At 54.5% G+C, this 15,447-nt stretch overlaps 5 protein-coding genes and 1 non-coding gene across 7 annotated transcripts; 3 read left to right on the top strand and 3 right to left on the bottom strand.

Moving 5' to 3' along the window:
• Window positions 1-79: 79 nt before the first annotated feature.
• PV07_06835 (uncharacterized protein) lies at window positions 80-1,698 on the bottom strand. Its single transcript, XM_016393852.1, has 2 exons — window positions 1,327-1,698; window positions 80-1,255 (listed from the first exon to the last, which is right to left on the bottom strand). Exons 1-2 carry the CDS (start codon window positions 1,531-1,533, stop codon window positions 233-235), a joined length of 1,230 nt encoding a protein of 409 aa, XP_016247271.1. The 5' UTR covers window positions 1,534-1,698; the 3' UTR covers window positions 80-232.
• Window positions 1,699-2,363: 665 nt separating this feature from the next.
• PV07_06833 (uncharacterized protein) lies at window positions 2,364-4,432 on the top strand. Its single transcript, XM_016393851.1, has 2 exons — window positions 2,364-2,681; window positions 2,740-4,432. Exons 1-2 carry the CDS (start codon window positions 2,457-2,459, stop codon window positions 3,997-3,999), a joined length of 1,485 nt encoding a protein of 494 aa, XP_016247270.1. The 5' UTR covers window positions 2,364-2,456; the 3' UTR covers window positions 4,000-4,432.
• On the top strand, window positions 4,095-4,211 carry PV07_06834. Its single transcript, XR_001622145.1, has one exon. It is a non-coding gene; the product is annotated as a 5S ribosomal RNA (ribosomal RNA).
• A 3,050-nt stretch (window positions 4,433-7,482) lies between the features above and the next one.
• On the bottom strand, window positions 7,483-10,776 carry PV07_06832 (uncharacterized protein). The gene is made up of 5 exons (XM_016393850.1): window positions 10,462-10,776; window positions 9,630-10,369; window positions 9,408-9,518; window positions 8,856-9,353; window positions 7,483-8,801 (listed from the first exon to the last, which is right to left on the bottom strand). The coding sequence occupies exons 1-5, from the start codon at window positions 10,531-10,533 to the stop codon at window positions 7,790-7,792; spliced, it is 2,433 nt and encodes an 810-aa protein (XP_016247269.1). The 5' UTR covers window positions 10,534-10,776; the 3' UTR covers window positions 7,483-7,789.
• A 581-nt stretch (window positions 10,777-11,357) lies between these two features.
• Window positions 11,358-12,626, top strand: PV07_06831 (uncharacterized protein; the record flags this gene model as incomplete). The annotated part of the gene is made up of 3 exons (XM_016393849.1): window positions 11,358-11,573; window positions 11,647-12,313; window positions 12,387-12,626. 3 exons carry the CDS (start codon window positions 11,358-11,360, stop codon window positions 12,485-12,487), a joined length of 984 nt encoding a protein of 327 aa, XP_016247268.1. The 3' UTR covers window positions 12,488-12,626.
• PV07_06830 lies at window positions 12,311-14,789 on the bottom strand. 2 transcript variants are annotated; one of them, XM_016393847.1, is made up of 3 exons: window positions 14,316-14,789; window positions 14,046-14,082; window positions 12,311-13,978 (listed from the first exon to the last, which is right to left on the bottom strand). In XM_016393847.1, exons 1-3 carry the CDS (start codon window positions 14,414-14,416, stop codon window positions 12,800-12,802), a joined length of 1,317 nt encoding a protein of 438 aa, XP_016247266.1. In that variant the 5' UTR covers window positions 14,417-14,789; the 3' UTR covers window positions 12,311-12,799. The 2 variants fall into 2 exon arrangements, with proteins under 2 accessions (XP_016247266.1, XP_016247267.1); XM_016393848.1 differs by lacking the exon at window positions 14,316-14,789 and having other exon boundaries at window positions 14,046-14,265.
• Window positions 14,790-15,447: the final 658 nt, after the last annotated feature.

Below are 15,447 nucleotides of genomic sequence, written 5' to 3'. Positions count from 1 at the left end.
AACCGGCATTCCGGGGTATAATTTCTCCGATGCGAAGTGCGATGTCCAAGCACGAGATCCAGAGACAAAAGTCCAAGGTATTCAATTTATTCCGCATGTCAGCGTCAAGCTATTATTACAATTGTCTATTTTGATCCCCATGGTCTAATTGTTTCAAGCAATGCGCCTCACAACACTCATCAAATCATGACGGAGCGGTCCAGTCCGTACAAAACAACTCTTCCCTGCATATTCAGTACACATATGGAGGCGGAGCATACATTGACTGCTCCTCAACAAGTCCTAGAAGTGGATCAAAGCTGCGACGGCTGATGAGGGATTGCGGTTGAGCAGCACGAAGTGCCACCGGGAGACTGAAATTTGCCGTGTACGGCCCCTTCAGTGAATCGTTTCCGCTGGCTTCAAATCTCATCGAAAGGTCAAGGGTGTAACTGACTTTCAATAGATCTGTAGAGATTGAAGGGGTCGAGATCGATTCCGGCAGAAGAAGCTCCAGCTCCATTGACGTGGTATACTTGGACGTTTCGGTACTCAGCTTGTAGAGCGGCGGTAATGTCATGGCGAACTTCTGGGTCGATGCTCGATCACTGTGAACCGTGGACTCCACGGCTGAAGAGCCAGTTGTGAATGTTCTCTTAGCAAACCAGCGAGCCGTTCCCGAACATGTAATCATGTCATTCTCCAGTTGTGATTGTGCTTGTCGGCGGATGTGCGATGGTAAGGCGACATTGACTGAAACTGGAACCGTGAGCCGCCGGCACCCGGTGGAAGCGGTGGACAAGTCGTTGACGGCGCAACCGACCAACTTCGGCAGGTGCACAGATACTTCGGGTTGCGACTGGGATCCGAGCAACCTGTTCAACCGCAGCTGAGGCTTTGCAACCTGTTCCACGTGGTCTGAGGAGCCTTCGGAGGTCACCTCCACATCCAGAGGAGTGAGACCTGATGAGACGTCGACGGGGCAACTGATCCTCCGCACCAGCTGGTTCGTTTGCGACCGCAAGAACTCGGCCTCGAGCGTGTAGACGACCTGACAAGAACCATCCAATAATTCCCTATTCGTCAGAGCAGTCACTTTGGTGAGATATGTGGTGCCAGAGAGCGTCATTGATGGCACGAACTCGTCGGATGTACCTCGTCGGGAGGATGGAATCGGGCAGACGAAGTCGAGATATTGTTCTTCGGTTCGCTCTCTAGATGCAGAGTAGGCCGGTTTGAAGTCCAAGTTGGTTTTGACAATGGACGTGGCAGGCATCTTGACGGATCAAAGTCAGCTTTTGTCTCTCTCTCTCTCTCTCTCTTGGGGATGGATGGCACCGAACTAACCCTTTCAACCGCTGCCTGTGAGCCAATCCTGGTATGGATGGCACCTTGCAACCGGATGCGAACAGTATCAAAAGAGCCGTCTTGGTTGAAGACGCTGATCCGACCGTGCAGCCTCAGTCGGGATCGAGCGTGCATTTTATCATCCACGCTCATTCCTGACTCGGCCGCTGCAGATACGCCCAAGACTTGTATCGTTGGTGTCGACATTTTCACTTCCCGTAAAAATGGACAAATTCGGTAAGTTTTGGTTGGATCGTTATTTTATTCTACGTGTTGATGCGTTCAAGAAGAAGGCTGGCACTGTTGATGTATCTTGTATGTTGGGCTCGCAGGGGGGTTCACAGAAGCAGGTTTGTTTCAGATGGAAAGGGGTTGAAAGGCGTCTTGATGCCCAAGCCCCAGACTTACCGTGCTTGACGCCTCACTTTATATCAACTCGCCCGAACTGACGCCCAAGGCAACATGGCTCATCCCTAGTGAAGTCACTTCCATTCCCCATCCTCCTCTGCAACGTGAGAGCAATAATTGGAATTTCTCGGGGACAATGCCAAATCGACGGGCGGAAACGCTAAGAGCCAAAAGGCGTTGCTGAGCGGGCGGCTGATGTTTTTCGCGTGGAGCCACTCAATGGTGAGGCGGGTTGAGGTGAGGGCTTGTGTCCGGCCGGCGAGAAACGAGACTCGAAAATGACTCGCCAAAAGGAGTCAATTCGCCTGCAAAATGCTTCGTACGGCAAGCGATAGCGAGGAACCGACGTCGCTGTTTAGAGCAGCCAGTTGAAAGGGCGTCAGCTCGCTCTAAGCTGCCCAAAGAGGAAATTCGCTGCGACATCGCTCCCTACTTCCTTACCAAGCATTCAACCTCACTAATCATGCTCAAGAACAGCGGAAAGCAGCCAGCCTTGCGGAAGACATCACTGCTTGTCAGAATGCGATCATCATTGCCCTGAGCACGTTATGTTATTGTGCCTCTGAAAGCAGAACGCGGAAACTCTCGAAAGTGGGAAAGACATATATCTACCGCCATGGCGCTCACGACGAAATTGAGGAGATTGAAATCAACCAGACCTTGACTACCAACAAGAAGACCAAGTACAGACACAAGTCCATCAGGATTCTCACCGCAAAACAATGGCTGCTGCAGGCCCAATCTACACGACTTCCAATGGCCGCCCCATCACCTTCGCCTCTGCTTCTCAGACTGTAGGCGACCACGGTCCCATCCTCCTACAAGACTTTCATCTTATCGACGTGCTCGCCCACTTCGACCGAGAACGCATCCCTGAGCGAGTTGTACATGCGAAGGGCGCGGGGGCTTTTGGGGAGTTCGTCGTTACCCATGACATTACTGATATGGTATGCTTTTCCACCTCCAACCTCACAGCAATACAACACCTACTAACCGCTTCTTTAGACGTCCGCCGACCTGTTTAGCGAGATTGGAAAGAAGACTAAGGTCGCCGTTCGCTTCTCCACCGTCGGCGGTGAAAAGGGATCGGCTGATGCAGCCCGCGACCCTCGAGGCTTCTCCATCAAGTTCTATACAGAACAAGGTAATTGGGACATGGTTGGCAATCATACACCGGTCTTTTTTATTCGAGACGGAATAAAGTTTCCCCAGTTTATCCACACGCAAAAGCGGAATCCTCGCACAAATCTTAAGGATGCGACGATGTTTTGGGACTTTCTATCCAGCAATCAAGAATCGGTGCATCAGGTGATCCAGTTATTCAGCGACCGGGGCACGCCGGGGTCATATCGCCACTGCGATACCTTCTCGGGCCACACGTTCAAGTTTACCAAGGATGACGGGACGTTCAAGTATGTGAAGTTCCACGTCAAGACGGACCAGGGGCACTGGGATATGACGAACGAGGAGGCCACGGCCCTGACGGCAAGCAACCCAGATCACGCCACGGAAGATCTTTTCAATGCGATTGAACGCGGCGAGTATCCCTCCTGGACTCTGTACGTGCAGATCCTGGACCCGAAAAACGCAGAGAGGTTCCGCTGGAACATCCTCGACGTTACCAAGGTATGGCCTCACTCGGAAGTGCCACTGCGGCCCGTGGGCAAGATGACCCTCAATCGCAACCCGGAGAACTATTTCGCAGAGATTGAGCAAATCGCCTTCTCCCCCGCCCACCTGGTCCCCGGAATCGAGCCTTCCGCGGACCCGATGCTTCAAGCGCGCCTGTTCTCGTACGCCGACAGCCAGAGACACCGTCTGGGTGTCAACTACCAACAAATCCCCGTCAACCGCCCCCTTCACGCGTATGCGCCGTTCCAACGCGACGGCTTCATGGCCATCACGGGCAACTACGGGGCCGCCCCCAACTACCCGTCCCCGTTGAAGCCCAACACCTACCTGCCCGTGGACAAGCCCATCGACGCCGCTCACGAGACCTGGGTCGGACGGGCCGTGCATAACCTGCAGCCCGTGACGGACGAGGACTTTGTGCAGGCAAACATGCTCTGGGAAGTCCTGGGACGCACCAAGGACCAGCAGCAGCACCTGGTGCATAACATCTCGGTGCACTTGTTTGCCGCCATCAAAGATGTCAGGGAGAGGACATATGGCATGTTCGAGAGGGCGAATAAGGATCTGGGGAGAAGGGTGAGGGAAGAAACAGAGCGTGTCAGGGCGACCAAGGGGCTTAATGCGGCAGAGTAGGTGAGAGTCGATGTGCCAAACCGAATTTCGAGGAATTTTTGTGGGCGTGTGCAATAACGGATATATGTTATGGAGAAGGACAAATACTCTCGCAATCGACCACAGGATGTGGAAAACAGGGCTTCCCGTTCGCTCAGCCGTACTTAAGCCACATGCCGATCAGCTAGTACTACCGTGGGTGACCAGGTGGGAATCCTGATTGTTGATTGTTTTTTGCTTTCTTATTTGCCGGATCACGGGTGGAAATTGTACAATAGATAGGTCTTTAATCGGCATATAATATTTTACTCATTTTTACAAGGACTAGGTTGGGATACGTCGGCTCCTTAGCTTCGTGAACCCTCTACAAAAAAGAACTGTTACATAAGCTACACCAGGTGAGCCTCACGGACTTGGCTAAGACGGTGGTCTGAACGACAAAATCAAGAACACGGAGAAGTGCCTCAGATAGGCAACGTAATGCGGGCCTGCAAGGTCGGCGTGTACCAACTAGGCACCCGGTCAAGTACATAGCAGATATACCCAAGTAGGCATGTCAGTATCTCGGCATGTCGGTTCGTAGATGAACACACATTGGTACGTAGATCCCATGGATGACAATCCCCGATCCCTATTTGTCATTACACAGGCACCTAGACCTCCTACCTGTAGTCGGTTCAAATTCCCCAGCCCCCTTCCCACCAGCCTCGCCTCGCTTGGGAGGAGGAGGACGCTAATGGCTCTGGACAGCTAGGTACCCTTTCGCCGATGCCACGGGGGTTCCACGTAGCAGAAGCAGCCATATCTCGCGACTGGAACCAATGGGTCTGACTCTGCAAAGATGAAAATGCTTCCTCACCCCCCGCTACGGGCTGTAGCTGCGGAATGACGGCCAGATCCCTCCAGGACACGGAGGGACTCGATTCCACCTTGGTCAACTTGTCTTGACAGTCGATCTTGCTCCGCATCCGCACTTCCGGGAGTACGAGGCTCGTGTAACCCCACAATGGGCATCGGAGGTTGCCTGAGATGGAAACGTGCAGGGCTGTCTGGAGGATTTGAAACGCCGGCCGGGCGATGACCGGTGAGACTTAAAGTGCCATCGCTCGGGGAATGGAGATCCACGAGAGAGAGAGAAGGGGAATAGCCAACAAAGGATACAAACATCCACGACAAGCTGGCAGTAGTGGGCAAAGTAGGTAGGTATATTAGGAACATGGATCATTAAGATACCATCGCGCGCAGGAGGGCGCTAAGAGGAAGGAAGGAAGGAAGAGTGGAGTGTCGGAGGTACCGCCAAAGCAGTCCATATATGTATTAATACGAGGGCTCTGCTGGTACAGGAGCTGGTGCTGCTGTGCTGCGCTGACACATACGGGTTGCGGGATCAGACGAGGGACGTGGGCTGACCATTCCACGGAGCGATTTGCTGTCCAGCCATGAAGATGATGCGATTCTCGCGTGTGTTGGCGACGATGCTTCTGCTCGCCGGGCGAATCGCCCACGGCCAGGTCCAGGCACCAGCGCTGGCTGGGGCGGGAGCTCCCATCTCCCCTGCGGACCGAATATACTGCGGAGACCAGTCGTCCAACACCATCACCGTCATCTCGCCCTTCACCAACACCGTCCTGGGGACCATCGCGCTGGGCTCCTCGCGGCTCCAGGACGTGATCGGGCCGCAGTACGTGCGCTCCACCAACAGCCACGGCCTGGGGTTCTCGCGGGACGGAAAGTACATTGTTTCGCTGTCCGTCACGACCAACACGGTCACGGTCGTCAGGACGATCGACAACAGCATCGTCAGTCAGACGTGGACGGACCGTGCTCCGCACGAGGCCTTCTTCGCCCCGGACAATCGCACCGTCTGGGTCGGCACGCGTGGCACCAACCACGTCACCGTGGTAGACGGACTGGCAGGCAAAATCCTCGGCACCATCCACACGGCCGATGGACCGAGCAAGGTCGTCTTCAGCCCAGACGGAACCACGGCGTACGTCAACCACATCCGCGACCCGATCCTGTCGATCGTCGACGTCGCGTCGAGGACGACGGTGCAGAACATCACGGGGCTGGACGACGTCTTCTCCTCGGACATGCAGATCTCGGCGGACGGGGGCACCATCTGGACCATGCACAAGATGGCCGGGACGGCGACCGTGATCGACCTGGACGCCCGAAGCGTGGTCACGGCGGTCGACGTCGGGGTGGAGCCGAACCACGCCAACTTCGCCGTCCTCAACGGCACGACCCACGTCTTCACCACGGTGGGAGCCAGCAACGAGACCAAGGTGTACCGCCAGGACTCGCCCAGCTCCGTCCCGGTCTATCTGACGTCGATCAGGTCCTCGGGCATCGAGCCCCACGGCCTCTGGGGCAGCCCGGACAACCAGTGGATGTTCACCGTCAACGAGCACTCCGACACCGTGGACGTCATCTCCCTCGAGACCATGGCGGTCACCAAGACGCTGAACGTCGGGCAGGAGGGCCAGGCGCTGATCTACGTGGCGAACGCCGTGCCCGAGGGCGACGGGACCGCCAATCTGGGCACCCAGGGTCTGTCCTCCACGGCGGCGTTGAACAAGATTGTGGACGTCACCCAGTCGCCCGGGTCTGCATCCATGTCGACGATGATGATGACGCCCGCCTCCAACAAGACGCCCACCGCGCTCGTGACGATCCGGAGCCTCGGCGGGCTGGACATGGTGCAGGTGATCGGGAGGGACCTCAGGCTGAACGGCAGCTACACCATGTCAGCCACGTGCCAGCAGTGCAACGGCGGCCAGGTGCCGCTGCTGTCCTTCAACGCCACAATGAAGAGCCCCGACGGCTGTGGCAGTGCGCCCCAGGTGCTCAGCTTTTTCAAGTGGTATGGTGTCTGGGACCTCGAGAGCGTTCAGATCGCTGAGACATAAGTGGTGGTGACAAGTTGAGACCCAAAACCGACACCATGCATCATTTGGGGGGTAGTCTTTTTTCGTGAACCGCAACGGCTGGCGAAGTGCCGATGCCCCAGAATAATACCGATTACCCTGCGTACCAGCCCTTGTGCACTCCGTACAAGTCTAAGGTATCTATGTGAATCTACCTACTTGTAGTTATGTAAATAGCGAGGTTGCGCCAGGCTAGTCCAATTTAAGAAATTCTGGGCGAGAAAAGCGGGACATATTACCCGATACATACACAATAACGCAATACGCCAAACACAGTATCTCCTGGCAACAAGCTACCACTTAGACACAGGACACTAGTCCCAAGGGAGGTATGTAATGTTTTATTCTAGCCGTCTGCATATTAGTGTGATTGGAAGCACCCAGCGAGCGTGGCTGGCCCGGACGTTCTCGGCGCTGATTCGGCCCAATGACGCAACTTGCAGTAAGCAACACTCTTTGACGAACAGTCCGTCGCCCATGGGCCGGCTAATAGAATCTCACAAATGGTGGAAGAGGGGCCATGGCAGATGAGATCTCCGACGGCTGAATCCTCCGGTCTGTCGAGTCTAGAAGCCTGTACTATTCCAGATTCGCCTCAGATACATGCGTAAGATGTGAGGGAAATTCAGCATGACGGTTCGAGATCCAGCATGCTCTTGCGTCCCACCCCAGAAACGACGCTTCAGATGATGGAGAGAGTTCAATAATTAGTCCGCTAATGCTCCAAACTCCGGGCATTGGTCATCACCACCGTCACACAGCTCATTTTGTGTTGCAATACATTTTCCCGGGCCCTTCCGTTTTCTTGTGTCCTCAGAATGGCTCAGCCCAATGCGAAAGCGCACATCAAAAAGTACATCTCCCCACTACATCTTGCTCCATTATGCAATTTCCTTGACTCTGTTATCCTCCCAGCCCCATTGCTCTTTCAACTCTTTACTCCGGTGAGCCGTCGGACACCCTGTCTCCTTGGCAATGTTGTCCAGCAATTCCAAAACAACAGTTCGGTCTTCTTTCTCCTCAAAGCAAGATCCTGCCAGGTAGAGCGAGTGCACCATTTGCCTGCTTACCGCCGGCGGTGGCTTCCCCAACGCGATGCCGCATATCTGTCGGCTGTGATGCTCTGACTCTTCGGCTACCTGGCGGAACATTCGAAGCCTGTTTGCGGGATGCCTTGCGTCCTGTTCGTCAACAGGCTGGTTCAATAGCAGAAGGATTTGTGCAAAGTGATATAGTTGAAGAGCAGCGGCACACATGGGCACGCTGAAGAAGAGTCTGGCGAAGCGCGGTCGGCCATTGGGTAAGAGGTCCGAGGGTTGCTGTGCGCCGGCAGCCGCGATCGCATATGGCTGAAAGGTGAATGGCAGATTGTCGTACCAGTCTTCAAGTTGCCGACGCAGTTGTTTCCACCGAGCAACACGACTTTGCATAGCGCCTGGTGTACCCGGCTCTGACCCAGCTTTGGTGTTCGTTCCTGGACTGTCAAAACCTCGCGGAGTCCCCGCCAAACTCCCTGTAGCATCTTCTTGCGGTGCAATGAAATTCATGGTCCTCACGACTATCCAGATCAACGTGCAAGAAACCAAGTCTTCTCTATCGCCGGGTTGATATGAGACGACGGCGTTGATTGGAGTCGATGGATCGTTATAATTTAGTGTTCCGTCGTCCATCACGGGCAAGCCTGCTGCTTTCCACATGGTCAAGTTGTCTGGATCAAGTCGGGTTTTGGAGTGGTTTACGTAAGCGGCAAGATAATCTGCTCGAGCGAAGTTCCAGAAAGCGGCCCGGCCAGCCTTCATTGATATAAAAGGATTCGCGCGTGGGCGGGGGACAGAGAGCGCAGCTTGCGGGAGGATCTTGCTCTCGAGGAGCGCTTTGAAGCCATCAAGATGCCTGGGGCACCCGTTAGAAAGGAAGGCTGCGAAGCCAAAACACAAAGGGACTTACTGTGACCAGTCGTCGGCAAAGTTGTCGAGAGATTCATAGAGCGAGAAGACAGATATCGCAGCCACCAGAGCTTCCATGTCTGCTCCATCTGATGACTGTGTTCTGCTTATGCGTCGTCGCTTGTGGGGAGATACGCTGAGCGCAGCGCTATTGTTCGTTTCTGACAGAGTTCGCGGGTCGTTGTATCTCGAGGCATGTCCCGTGAACCCTTCATTGTTCGTATCGCTCAGCCAACGCTGTAAAAAGATTCGGAGGTATGAAATCCCCCGGTCGTAGTAGTTGGCGGCCTTGTAGAACCAGTCGGTATGCTGCAGGGCACCATCTTCTCCAATAAACGGCAGCAGATGTTGCAAATCCTCCAATGGCGAGTGGTTTGCCATCATCTGACCGATCTGATTGGCTGCAACTGCGGCCATTGCAGACCTTAGCATTACGTTCTGAACGGCTTTCAGAGGGACAATTCTACTAAAGTAGGTGTCGAGGTCGAACAGATCCATCCTGGTAGACCGTTAGGCGTCGGAAAAGACTTTATCAAACGCCAATGCAACTCACGATGGTGAAACTGATTGTACAAAGTGCCGCGTCAGACAAGCCAACTCGGTTGTCCTTTCGTGGAGGTATTTTTGACTGTATTCTGGACGGCTGTTACGATTTCCTTCCGAGCTAAGCCCATGTAATTGTTAGTTGACAGGTTTGACCCGGTTCGATCCGAGGTAAAGAAACGATCAATGCAGCCAAAGCGATCTAAGTGCAACGACGAGGAGTGTAACCTACCCATCATAGACCGACGATCGACCGCTAATCGAAGCGAAGTCACTCGTCAAGAAATCGTCGTCGGACTCAGGAACGTTGTTATCGGTTAAGATCACCGGCAGACCAGGAATGAAGCCACAGGCATTGTTCCCCTTCGCGTAGTAGGTTTCGATGTCAAGATCGAAATAGTCCTCGCTCACGGATGAATCCAAGTCTGAGGGCGCATATTGGGGCTTGCCATGTAGTAGTTTGGCGGTGGGGTGCTCCTGGTGGGCATACTGACCATGGTCAGGGAGTTGAGGAGGTGTCGCTGTATATTGAAAATGTGTCGGAGTAGCCGACAGATGAGGTGCGCTAATCGTAGGCTGAGGGGGGGAATTAGGGAATAGATTAAAGTCGGGACCTTGTTGGTTGAGAATGCCAAAGGCTGGAAACTGTACGTTGGGGATCGAGGCTCGATCGGAGACTCCGTGTATGCTTGGGAGATTGGCGCCGGAAGAGGGTGGTGGTGACTTTACTTGAGGAATGCTCGGAACGTTGTGTATCGGTGGAAGGTTGATTCGACGGTCAGGCACTGCCGCCGCAGGGGCTCTGGGGGAATTCGAGACTACCACCCTCGAGAAGTCCGGAGATTGAAAGTTGCCATCATACTTCCTCCGAACCTTGATGCCCTCGTCCAAGAACTTGCGTTCCAGATCGTATCCGGTACATGGTCTTCCCAGTTTCTCACACCGCAGGCAGGCAGGAAGTCTCTTGTCGCACTATTCGATTTGTGAGCAAGCCAACCGGCGAAAAGAGGCAAGATTGGGAAGTGGTGGAAAGGACGGGGTGATTCGACCAAGGAGCTGCCTACCTTGACCCGACGCTGTCTGCACGAATTACAGGCACGGTCGGCGTACTCGACACCCGGCGTGACGTTTGCCATGCAGATAAACGGGTGTTCTTGGAGCGCGCTTCGCTGTCAAATTGCCTGGGATTGATTTTTCTCGTCGGATGAGGTTGGAATTAGGTGGCGCGGGAAGGCATGGGCTGCGAGGATCCACCTCGGTGTCGATTCCAGAACACACCCTATGACATCCACAGACAGGTCGCGCGAGACCCCTCGAATTGAGGTTCGCAGATTCGATGAAATTGAGGATCAAGGCTCAGCCGTAGGAGTTTGGGATCGGAAGGGGGGGTTGTAGAAGAGAAAGAGCGGGCGAGATGGATGGGCCGGCGGGAGAAGGCCGGGGAATCTCAGAAAGGCAAGTCTCTGCGAGCATGGTGAAGCCCTGACTAATAGCGTCTGGGAGGTATGTGATTGGCTGCTGCGTCGCTATTGCTCGCTGTTCATTACCCCTCTAATCCTAGTCTCAGTCACCCTCGGCTAAGCGTTGAATCGCTCTTACGTCGCCCTCACGTGACTGTCCTACAGCGGCCTCGTCGGTTTCTCTTTCGCTCTAATAAGCATCGCCCGTCTTCCCGTCCCCGGCACCAGCGGTGATTGAATAACCAATATATCCAGGTTCTTGGGCAAAGAGGGGCACCAAAACAGATAAAGTGGCCTGACTCGCCCTCGAACTCGCCCTCACCTCCCTCTTCTGGTTTCTTCCTCCTTCTGTTCCTTCGTCCTGCGGCATCGCCCATGTATCCCCAATCAGGCTAATCTCGGGGCCCCTTCGTCCCCTCTAACGCGCAATGTCACCGACAACGTCCATCACGGTGCAAAGGGTCAGTGAACAGCTTCCGCCCGGTGTCTGCTCATCCACCATGCCTTTGAGCACCCCGTTGACGATACAGCAGCTGTTCATCTATCCTGTCAAGTCGCTTCCGCCAGTCCAAGTGTCATCGGTGGAGCTCACCAACGAAGGGCTGCGCTTTGACCGATGTTTCGTCTTGGTGAATCCTCCCAAGGACGGCTCACGGTTGGCAAAGTTCCTCACGATCAAGAAGCAATTCAAGCTCGCCCTCTTCAAGCCCACAATAGTAAGTGTCGCCGTCTGCTTGCCGATGCGCACGATGGACCCCGCGCTGATTGCCGACCCTCTGCTCGTTGCAGGATGACAGCTGGACGAAACTGACCATCCATCACACGCGGGCGACTCCTTCATCTTCAGTCACCGTGCCGCTCACTCCATCGCCACTGTCTCTGCTGGCGAATAAGACGTTTGAGGTCAGCATCTTTGGCACAACCGCAATAGGCATTGACCTAGGGGACGAGCCGGCGGCCTTCTTTTCCAAACACCTGAATCAGGATGTCCGTCTCCTCTCTATAGGAGGGACTGGCCGTCGTGACATTCCTGGAGCAGCATATGTCCCCAGCCAACGTAGTGCCCTGTCTCTAGCCCTCCAAGAAGGTCTTCAACCACAGCGCATCCGGTTTGCCGATGCTGCTCCATTGCTCATCACCTCAACGGCATCAGAGCAAGATGCCCGCTCGCGCCTCCCGCCCGAGTATCAATACGAGGATGTGATACTCCGCTTCCGACCTAATATTCATGTTGACGTCAAGGGTCAGCTCCCGGCCTATGACGAGGACAACTGGTCTTCGCTCTTGGTTCGATCGCAATCGGACGAGGCACAGGAGGTCACCATCAAGTGCATCTTCAGGACTGTCCGCTGCCTCAGTTTGAATGCAGACCCAGAGACCGGGGAGATGATCCACCGTGATCGGCAGCTCTATGGATTACTGGCCAGCGACAGGAGGGTCAACGACAAGTTTCCTCGTAAGTACATGTGTATTTTGTTTCTATTCACCTTCTGTTTGCGGTGGAGTGGCGATTCTGACCCTCGACACAGATAAGCCTGTGTTTGGTCAATATGCCTTTGCAGGTCCTTCTGGTGCCATCTTGCGCACTGGAGATACCGTCTATGTGACTGAAAGGATCCAGCGAAGCTAGCAGTTGTCCCACGGTTTGCTGCTGGGTATATCCAAAGTCGTGGCCAATCTGCTAGGCAGGAGCCAGTTGAGTCTGAAATCAAAGTCATGAATGTCGTTATACGGCGCCTGGCACAGAATCGGCTGCAAGCGAGACAGGAATGTATCGCTCTCATGTTCCTTTGCCATCAGCGCACGCCCGCCAGATCGACGGATTTTCCCGGCCATAACACTCCGTACAGTCACCCAGTCACGCGGGTTCCAAGACAACGAAGACGATCCCTGCGGATTGGGATGGTAAAATTTGGGTGTTATCTTCCGACCCCAGCCTATCTCAGCCAAATGGTGTCTCAGGTCTCCAACTGCCTTGCCCTGTCCGCCACCTCTGCTCCTTCTCCTGATCAAATCTCCAACAGCCGTTTGTTCCTCGTAACCGATCAGCCTCGTCATCGTCGAGTTGGTTGAAGAGGCTCTCTACAACTTCTTCCTCAACAGACACACCATCACAACGGGTGAAGAACATGGTTTCCCATTTCTTGCCGTCCTTCTGCTCGAGCTTCCTCAGCTGGCGCTGGGCATTCTCCAGTCTTGACTTTTCCGTCACGACAGCATTGTGATCCGTCCGTCGAATGGCGTCGAAAGTTGGACACCATGCCCGCCTCGATTCCCACGGTGATTGCTCCTCCAATGGCTTCTCTACCATGGGCGCAGGTTGATTTTGCGGGTCTGCAAGGTCGAAAACATCGATCTCCTGCCCTTCCGAGTTAAAGATCGAGAATTTGGAGCTCCAACTGCCCGACGCGGTAAAGATGGGCTTTTTCTGAGAGTCGACCGTGCGGTATATTGAAGCCTCGAAACAATTGCGCTGTCCCCCCCACATCCTCTTTCCGACGAACCGCATCTCGGCCGTGTACCCACTGGAACTGATGATGCTATAGGTGTCATTGAGTTCGGGCCAGGGGACGCCAGTGAGCACACTTCGAGCACAGACATCCGGCAAAGGCAGAAGATAAGTCTCATTGTACTTATCGACTTTTAAAACACCATGGCCGGATTGCCGAATCATGACTGAAGTGCCGGACAGTGTTGTGTGCTGGGTTGAATATGCCTCGGCGTGGACACCATGATCGTCGGCAGAAATATACGCCGCTGTCGTGGGCGGGTGATGCGAAACTTGTTCGCTGATGACCCTGACCGTCGATGCCGAGGCTTTCTCCTGGGTCAAGTCGTGGTCGCTGAACTCGCAAAAGAACAACTCGCCAAGGAAAGGATTGAGGGGCTTCTTTAGTCCTTCCTTGACGGTGCGGCCGACATAATACTGCCTTTGGAGGGAGGCAAGGTACAGTTTCAAAACCAAGAGCATGCGTCTCTCGGCCGAAGTTTCATGGGCTGGGGCGGTAAATAATGTCGGTCGCTCTGCCCAGTAGGCAGGAAACTCTGTGAGGGAAGATGGCGCTAAGATGAAAGGTGGTGCGGTAATGTGTGAGATGTCACCGCTGACCGTGGCAAGGAACTGTGTTGGGAGGCACCATGTGAGTGAGGCGGCTCTGGAAGAACAGAGATGGCAGGTCGCCACTTACAGATATAAAGTCCTTGAGGGCACTGAGGTTGCCTAGCCTGGCGACCATGATTGTTAGAGTGGTCCGCGGGCGTATCTTGCTTGTAAAGGATGTATGGGTGCTTAGAACGAGGATACAGGGAGGGATGATGGGCGTCGATAGAAAAATGATAGTGGGAAGAGCAGGGACGAGGGTAAACTGTATGGGGTATCACAAATTGAGAAGCAATGGAAGTACACAGCAATGGTGGAGGAAGTGTTTACTTCACGAAGAGGTGGGCATGGAGCTTACTTTGTACCATCCGTATCGTCTCCATCGGCCTCAAGACTGGCATCACTGCCTGAATCGGGCCCATCGCCTATGCGTTTCACGGATCTCTTGATCTTGTCCATAGTTTCCCACACTTGCCCGGCCCTCCTGATGTTCAACTAGCCCGTATCAGGGGGAGCAGAAACGCTCCAGCCTCGATGGCCGTTACGCGGCCCTGGGCCCTGGGTCCTGGGGGTGGGAAGCGAGCGGTTCCAAAGCGGGCGTAGTTTACGCGCGATACGTGCGGCAAAAGGGAGGACGATAGGGAACTGGCGTTGGGAACTTGTCAGAGCAAGGTGGAGATGGGGGAAGAGGGAAAGGGGGAAAGGGGGGAGTGGAATGTGTTGAATGCATTGCCTCTGTTTCAAAAATAGGATGTTTGGATGGCACACGATGGGTTGGACCAATGATGTCAGAGACGTGGGCTTCACTTCTCTGACACCCGCAGAAGGTGATGAAACGACTTCTGTTGCGCCACCCCTCGAGCCCTTTCCCCGTCCAGTCGAGCCTCCGGTCCACCTTGGTGACCTTGTTCATTGGGTGTGAGACGCTGAGAGCACCCGGGGGATGATGGAGATGATGATAAGGTAAGCCCACGACTCCCTCCTCCTGAACATGTGAAAGAGACGCCAACGACAAACAGCAGCAACAACAAGCAGCAGCAGCCTCTTCGGCGAACGCGCCAGCCAGACACGGGCGAATAGAAACCTGCAGGGACGTCACACATGCAGCCGGTCTGTCCCTTTGGCGAGCGCAGATCCTCCCAACGGCCTTCAGCTACGCGCGAAATCATGGGAACACGAAACCCGGGCTGGCTGACAACCACCAACGGCACCAACGCGGGGAGTTGGTCATTACGCAACGCGCCAAACAAAGCCTCCCAAGAGATATATTCGCGCGGAAGCATGGAAATCCGAGAAGAACAGGACACTCCCAAAGCGTTAAAGCTCACGAGGGCTGAACGAGGGAGGCTGTGCCCGCGTGGCGACGACACAAAATACACCGACAAATTCCCGTCCTCTGCCGTCCCCCCACAGACAGCAAGATTATTTTTAGGCCCAGACAACGAAAAAGACAATTGGTGACCTACCCGTCGACATTGGTCATCGGTTCT

This window comes from Cladophialophora immunda, assembly GCF_000835495.1.
Source record: "Cladophialophora immunda strain CBS 83496 unplaced genomic scaffold supercont1.4, whole genome shotgun sequence".
Classification (NCBI taxonomy): domain Eukaryota; kingdom Fungi; phylum Ascomycota; class Eurotiomycetes; order Chaetothyriales; family Herpotrichiellaceae; genus Cladophialophora; species Cladophialophora immunda.
Note: the sequence above shows the minus strand (reverse complement) of the source record. Positions and strands in the feature narration are given on the sequence as shown.

Bases quoted from the DNA above. Each gene is read 5' to 3' on its own strand.
- PV07_06835 (XM_016393852.1), bottom strand. From the start codon at position 1,533: ATGTCGACACCAACGATACAAGTCTTGGGCGTATCTGCAGCGGCCGAG. The intron at 1,256-1,326 runs GTTAGTTCGGTG...TGATCCGTCAAG, and splicing joins CACAGGCAGCGGTTGAAAGG to ATGCCTGCCACGTCCATTGT.
- PV07_06830 (XM_016393847.1), bottom strand. From the start codon at position 14,416: ATGGACAAGATCAAGAGATCCGTGAAACGCATAGGCGATGGGCCCGAT. The intron at 14,083-14,315 runs GTAAGCTCCATG...CATGGTCGCCAG, and splicing joins GACGATACGGATGGTACAAA to GCTAGGCAACCTCAGTGCCC. The intron at 13,979-14,045 runs GTAAGTGGCGAC...CTCCCAACACAG, and splicing joins CCCTCAAGGACTTTATATCT to TTCCTTGCCACGGTCAGCGG.
- PV07_06833 (XM_016393851.1), top strand. From the start codon at position 2,457: ATGGCTGCTGCAGGCCCAATCTACACGACTTCCAATGGCCGCCCCATC. The intron at 2,682-2,739 runs GTATGCTTTTCC...CCGCTTCTTTAG, and splicing joins CCCATGACATTACTGATATG to ACGTCCGCCGACCTGTTTAG.
- PV07_06832 (XM_016393850.1), bottom strand. From the start codon at position 10,533: ATGGCAAACGTCACGCCGGGTGTCGAGTACGCCGACCGTGCCTGTAAT. The intron at 9,354-9,407 runs GTGAGTTGCATT...ACGGTCTACCAG, and splicing joins GTACAATCAGTTTCACCATC to GATGGATCTGTTCGACCTCG. The intron at 8,802-8,855 runs GTAAGTCCCTTT...CGGGTGCCCCAG, and splicing joins TTTGCCGACGACTGGTCACA to GCATCTTGATGGCTTCAAAG.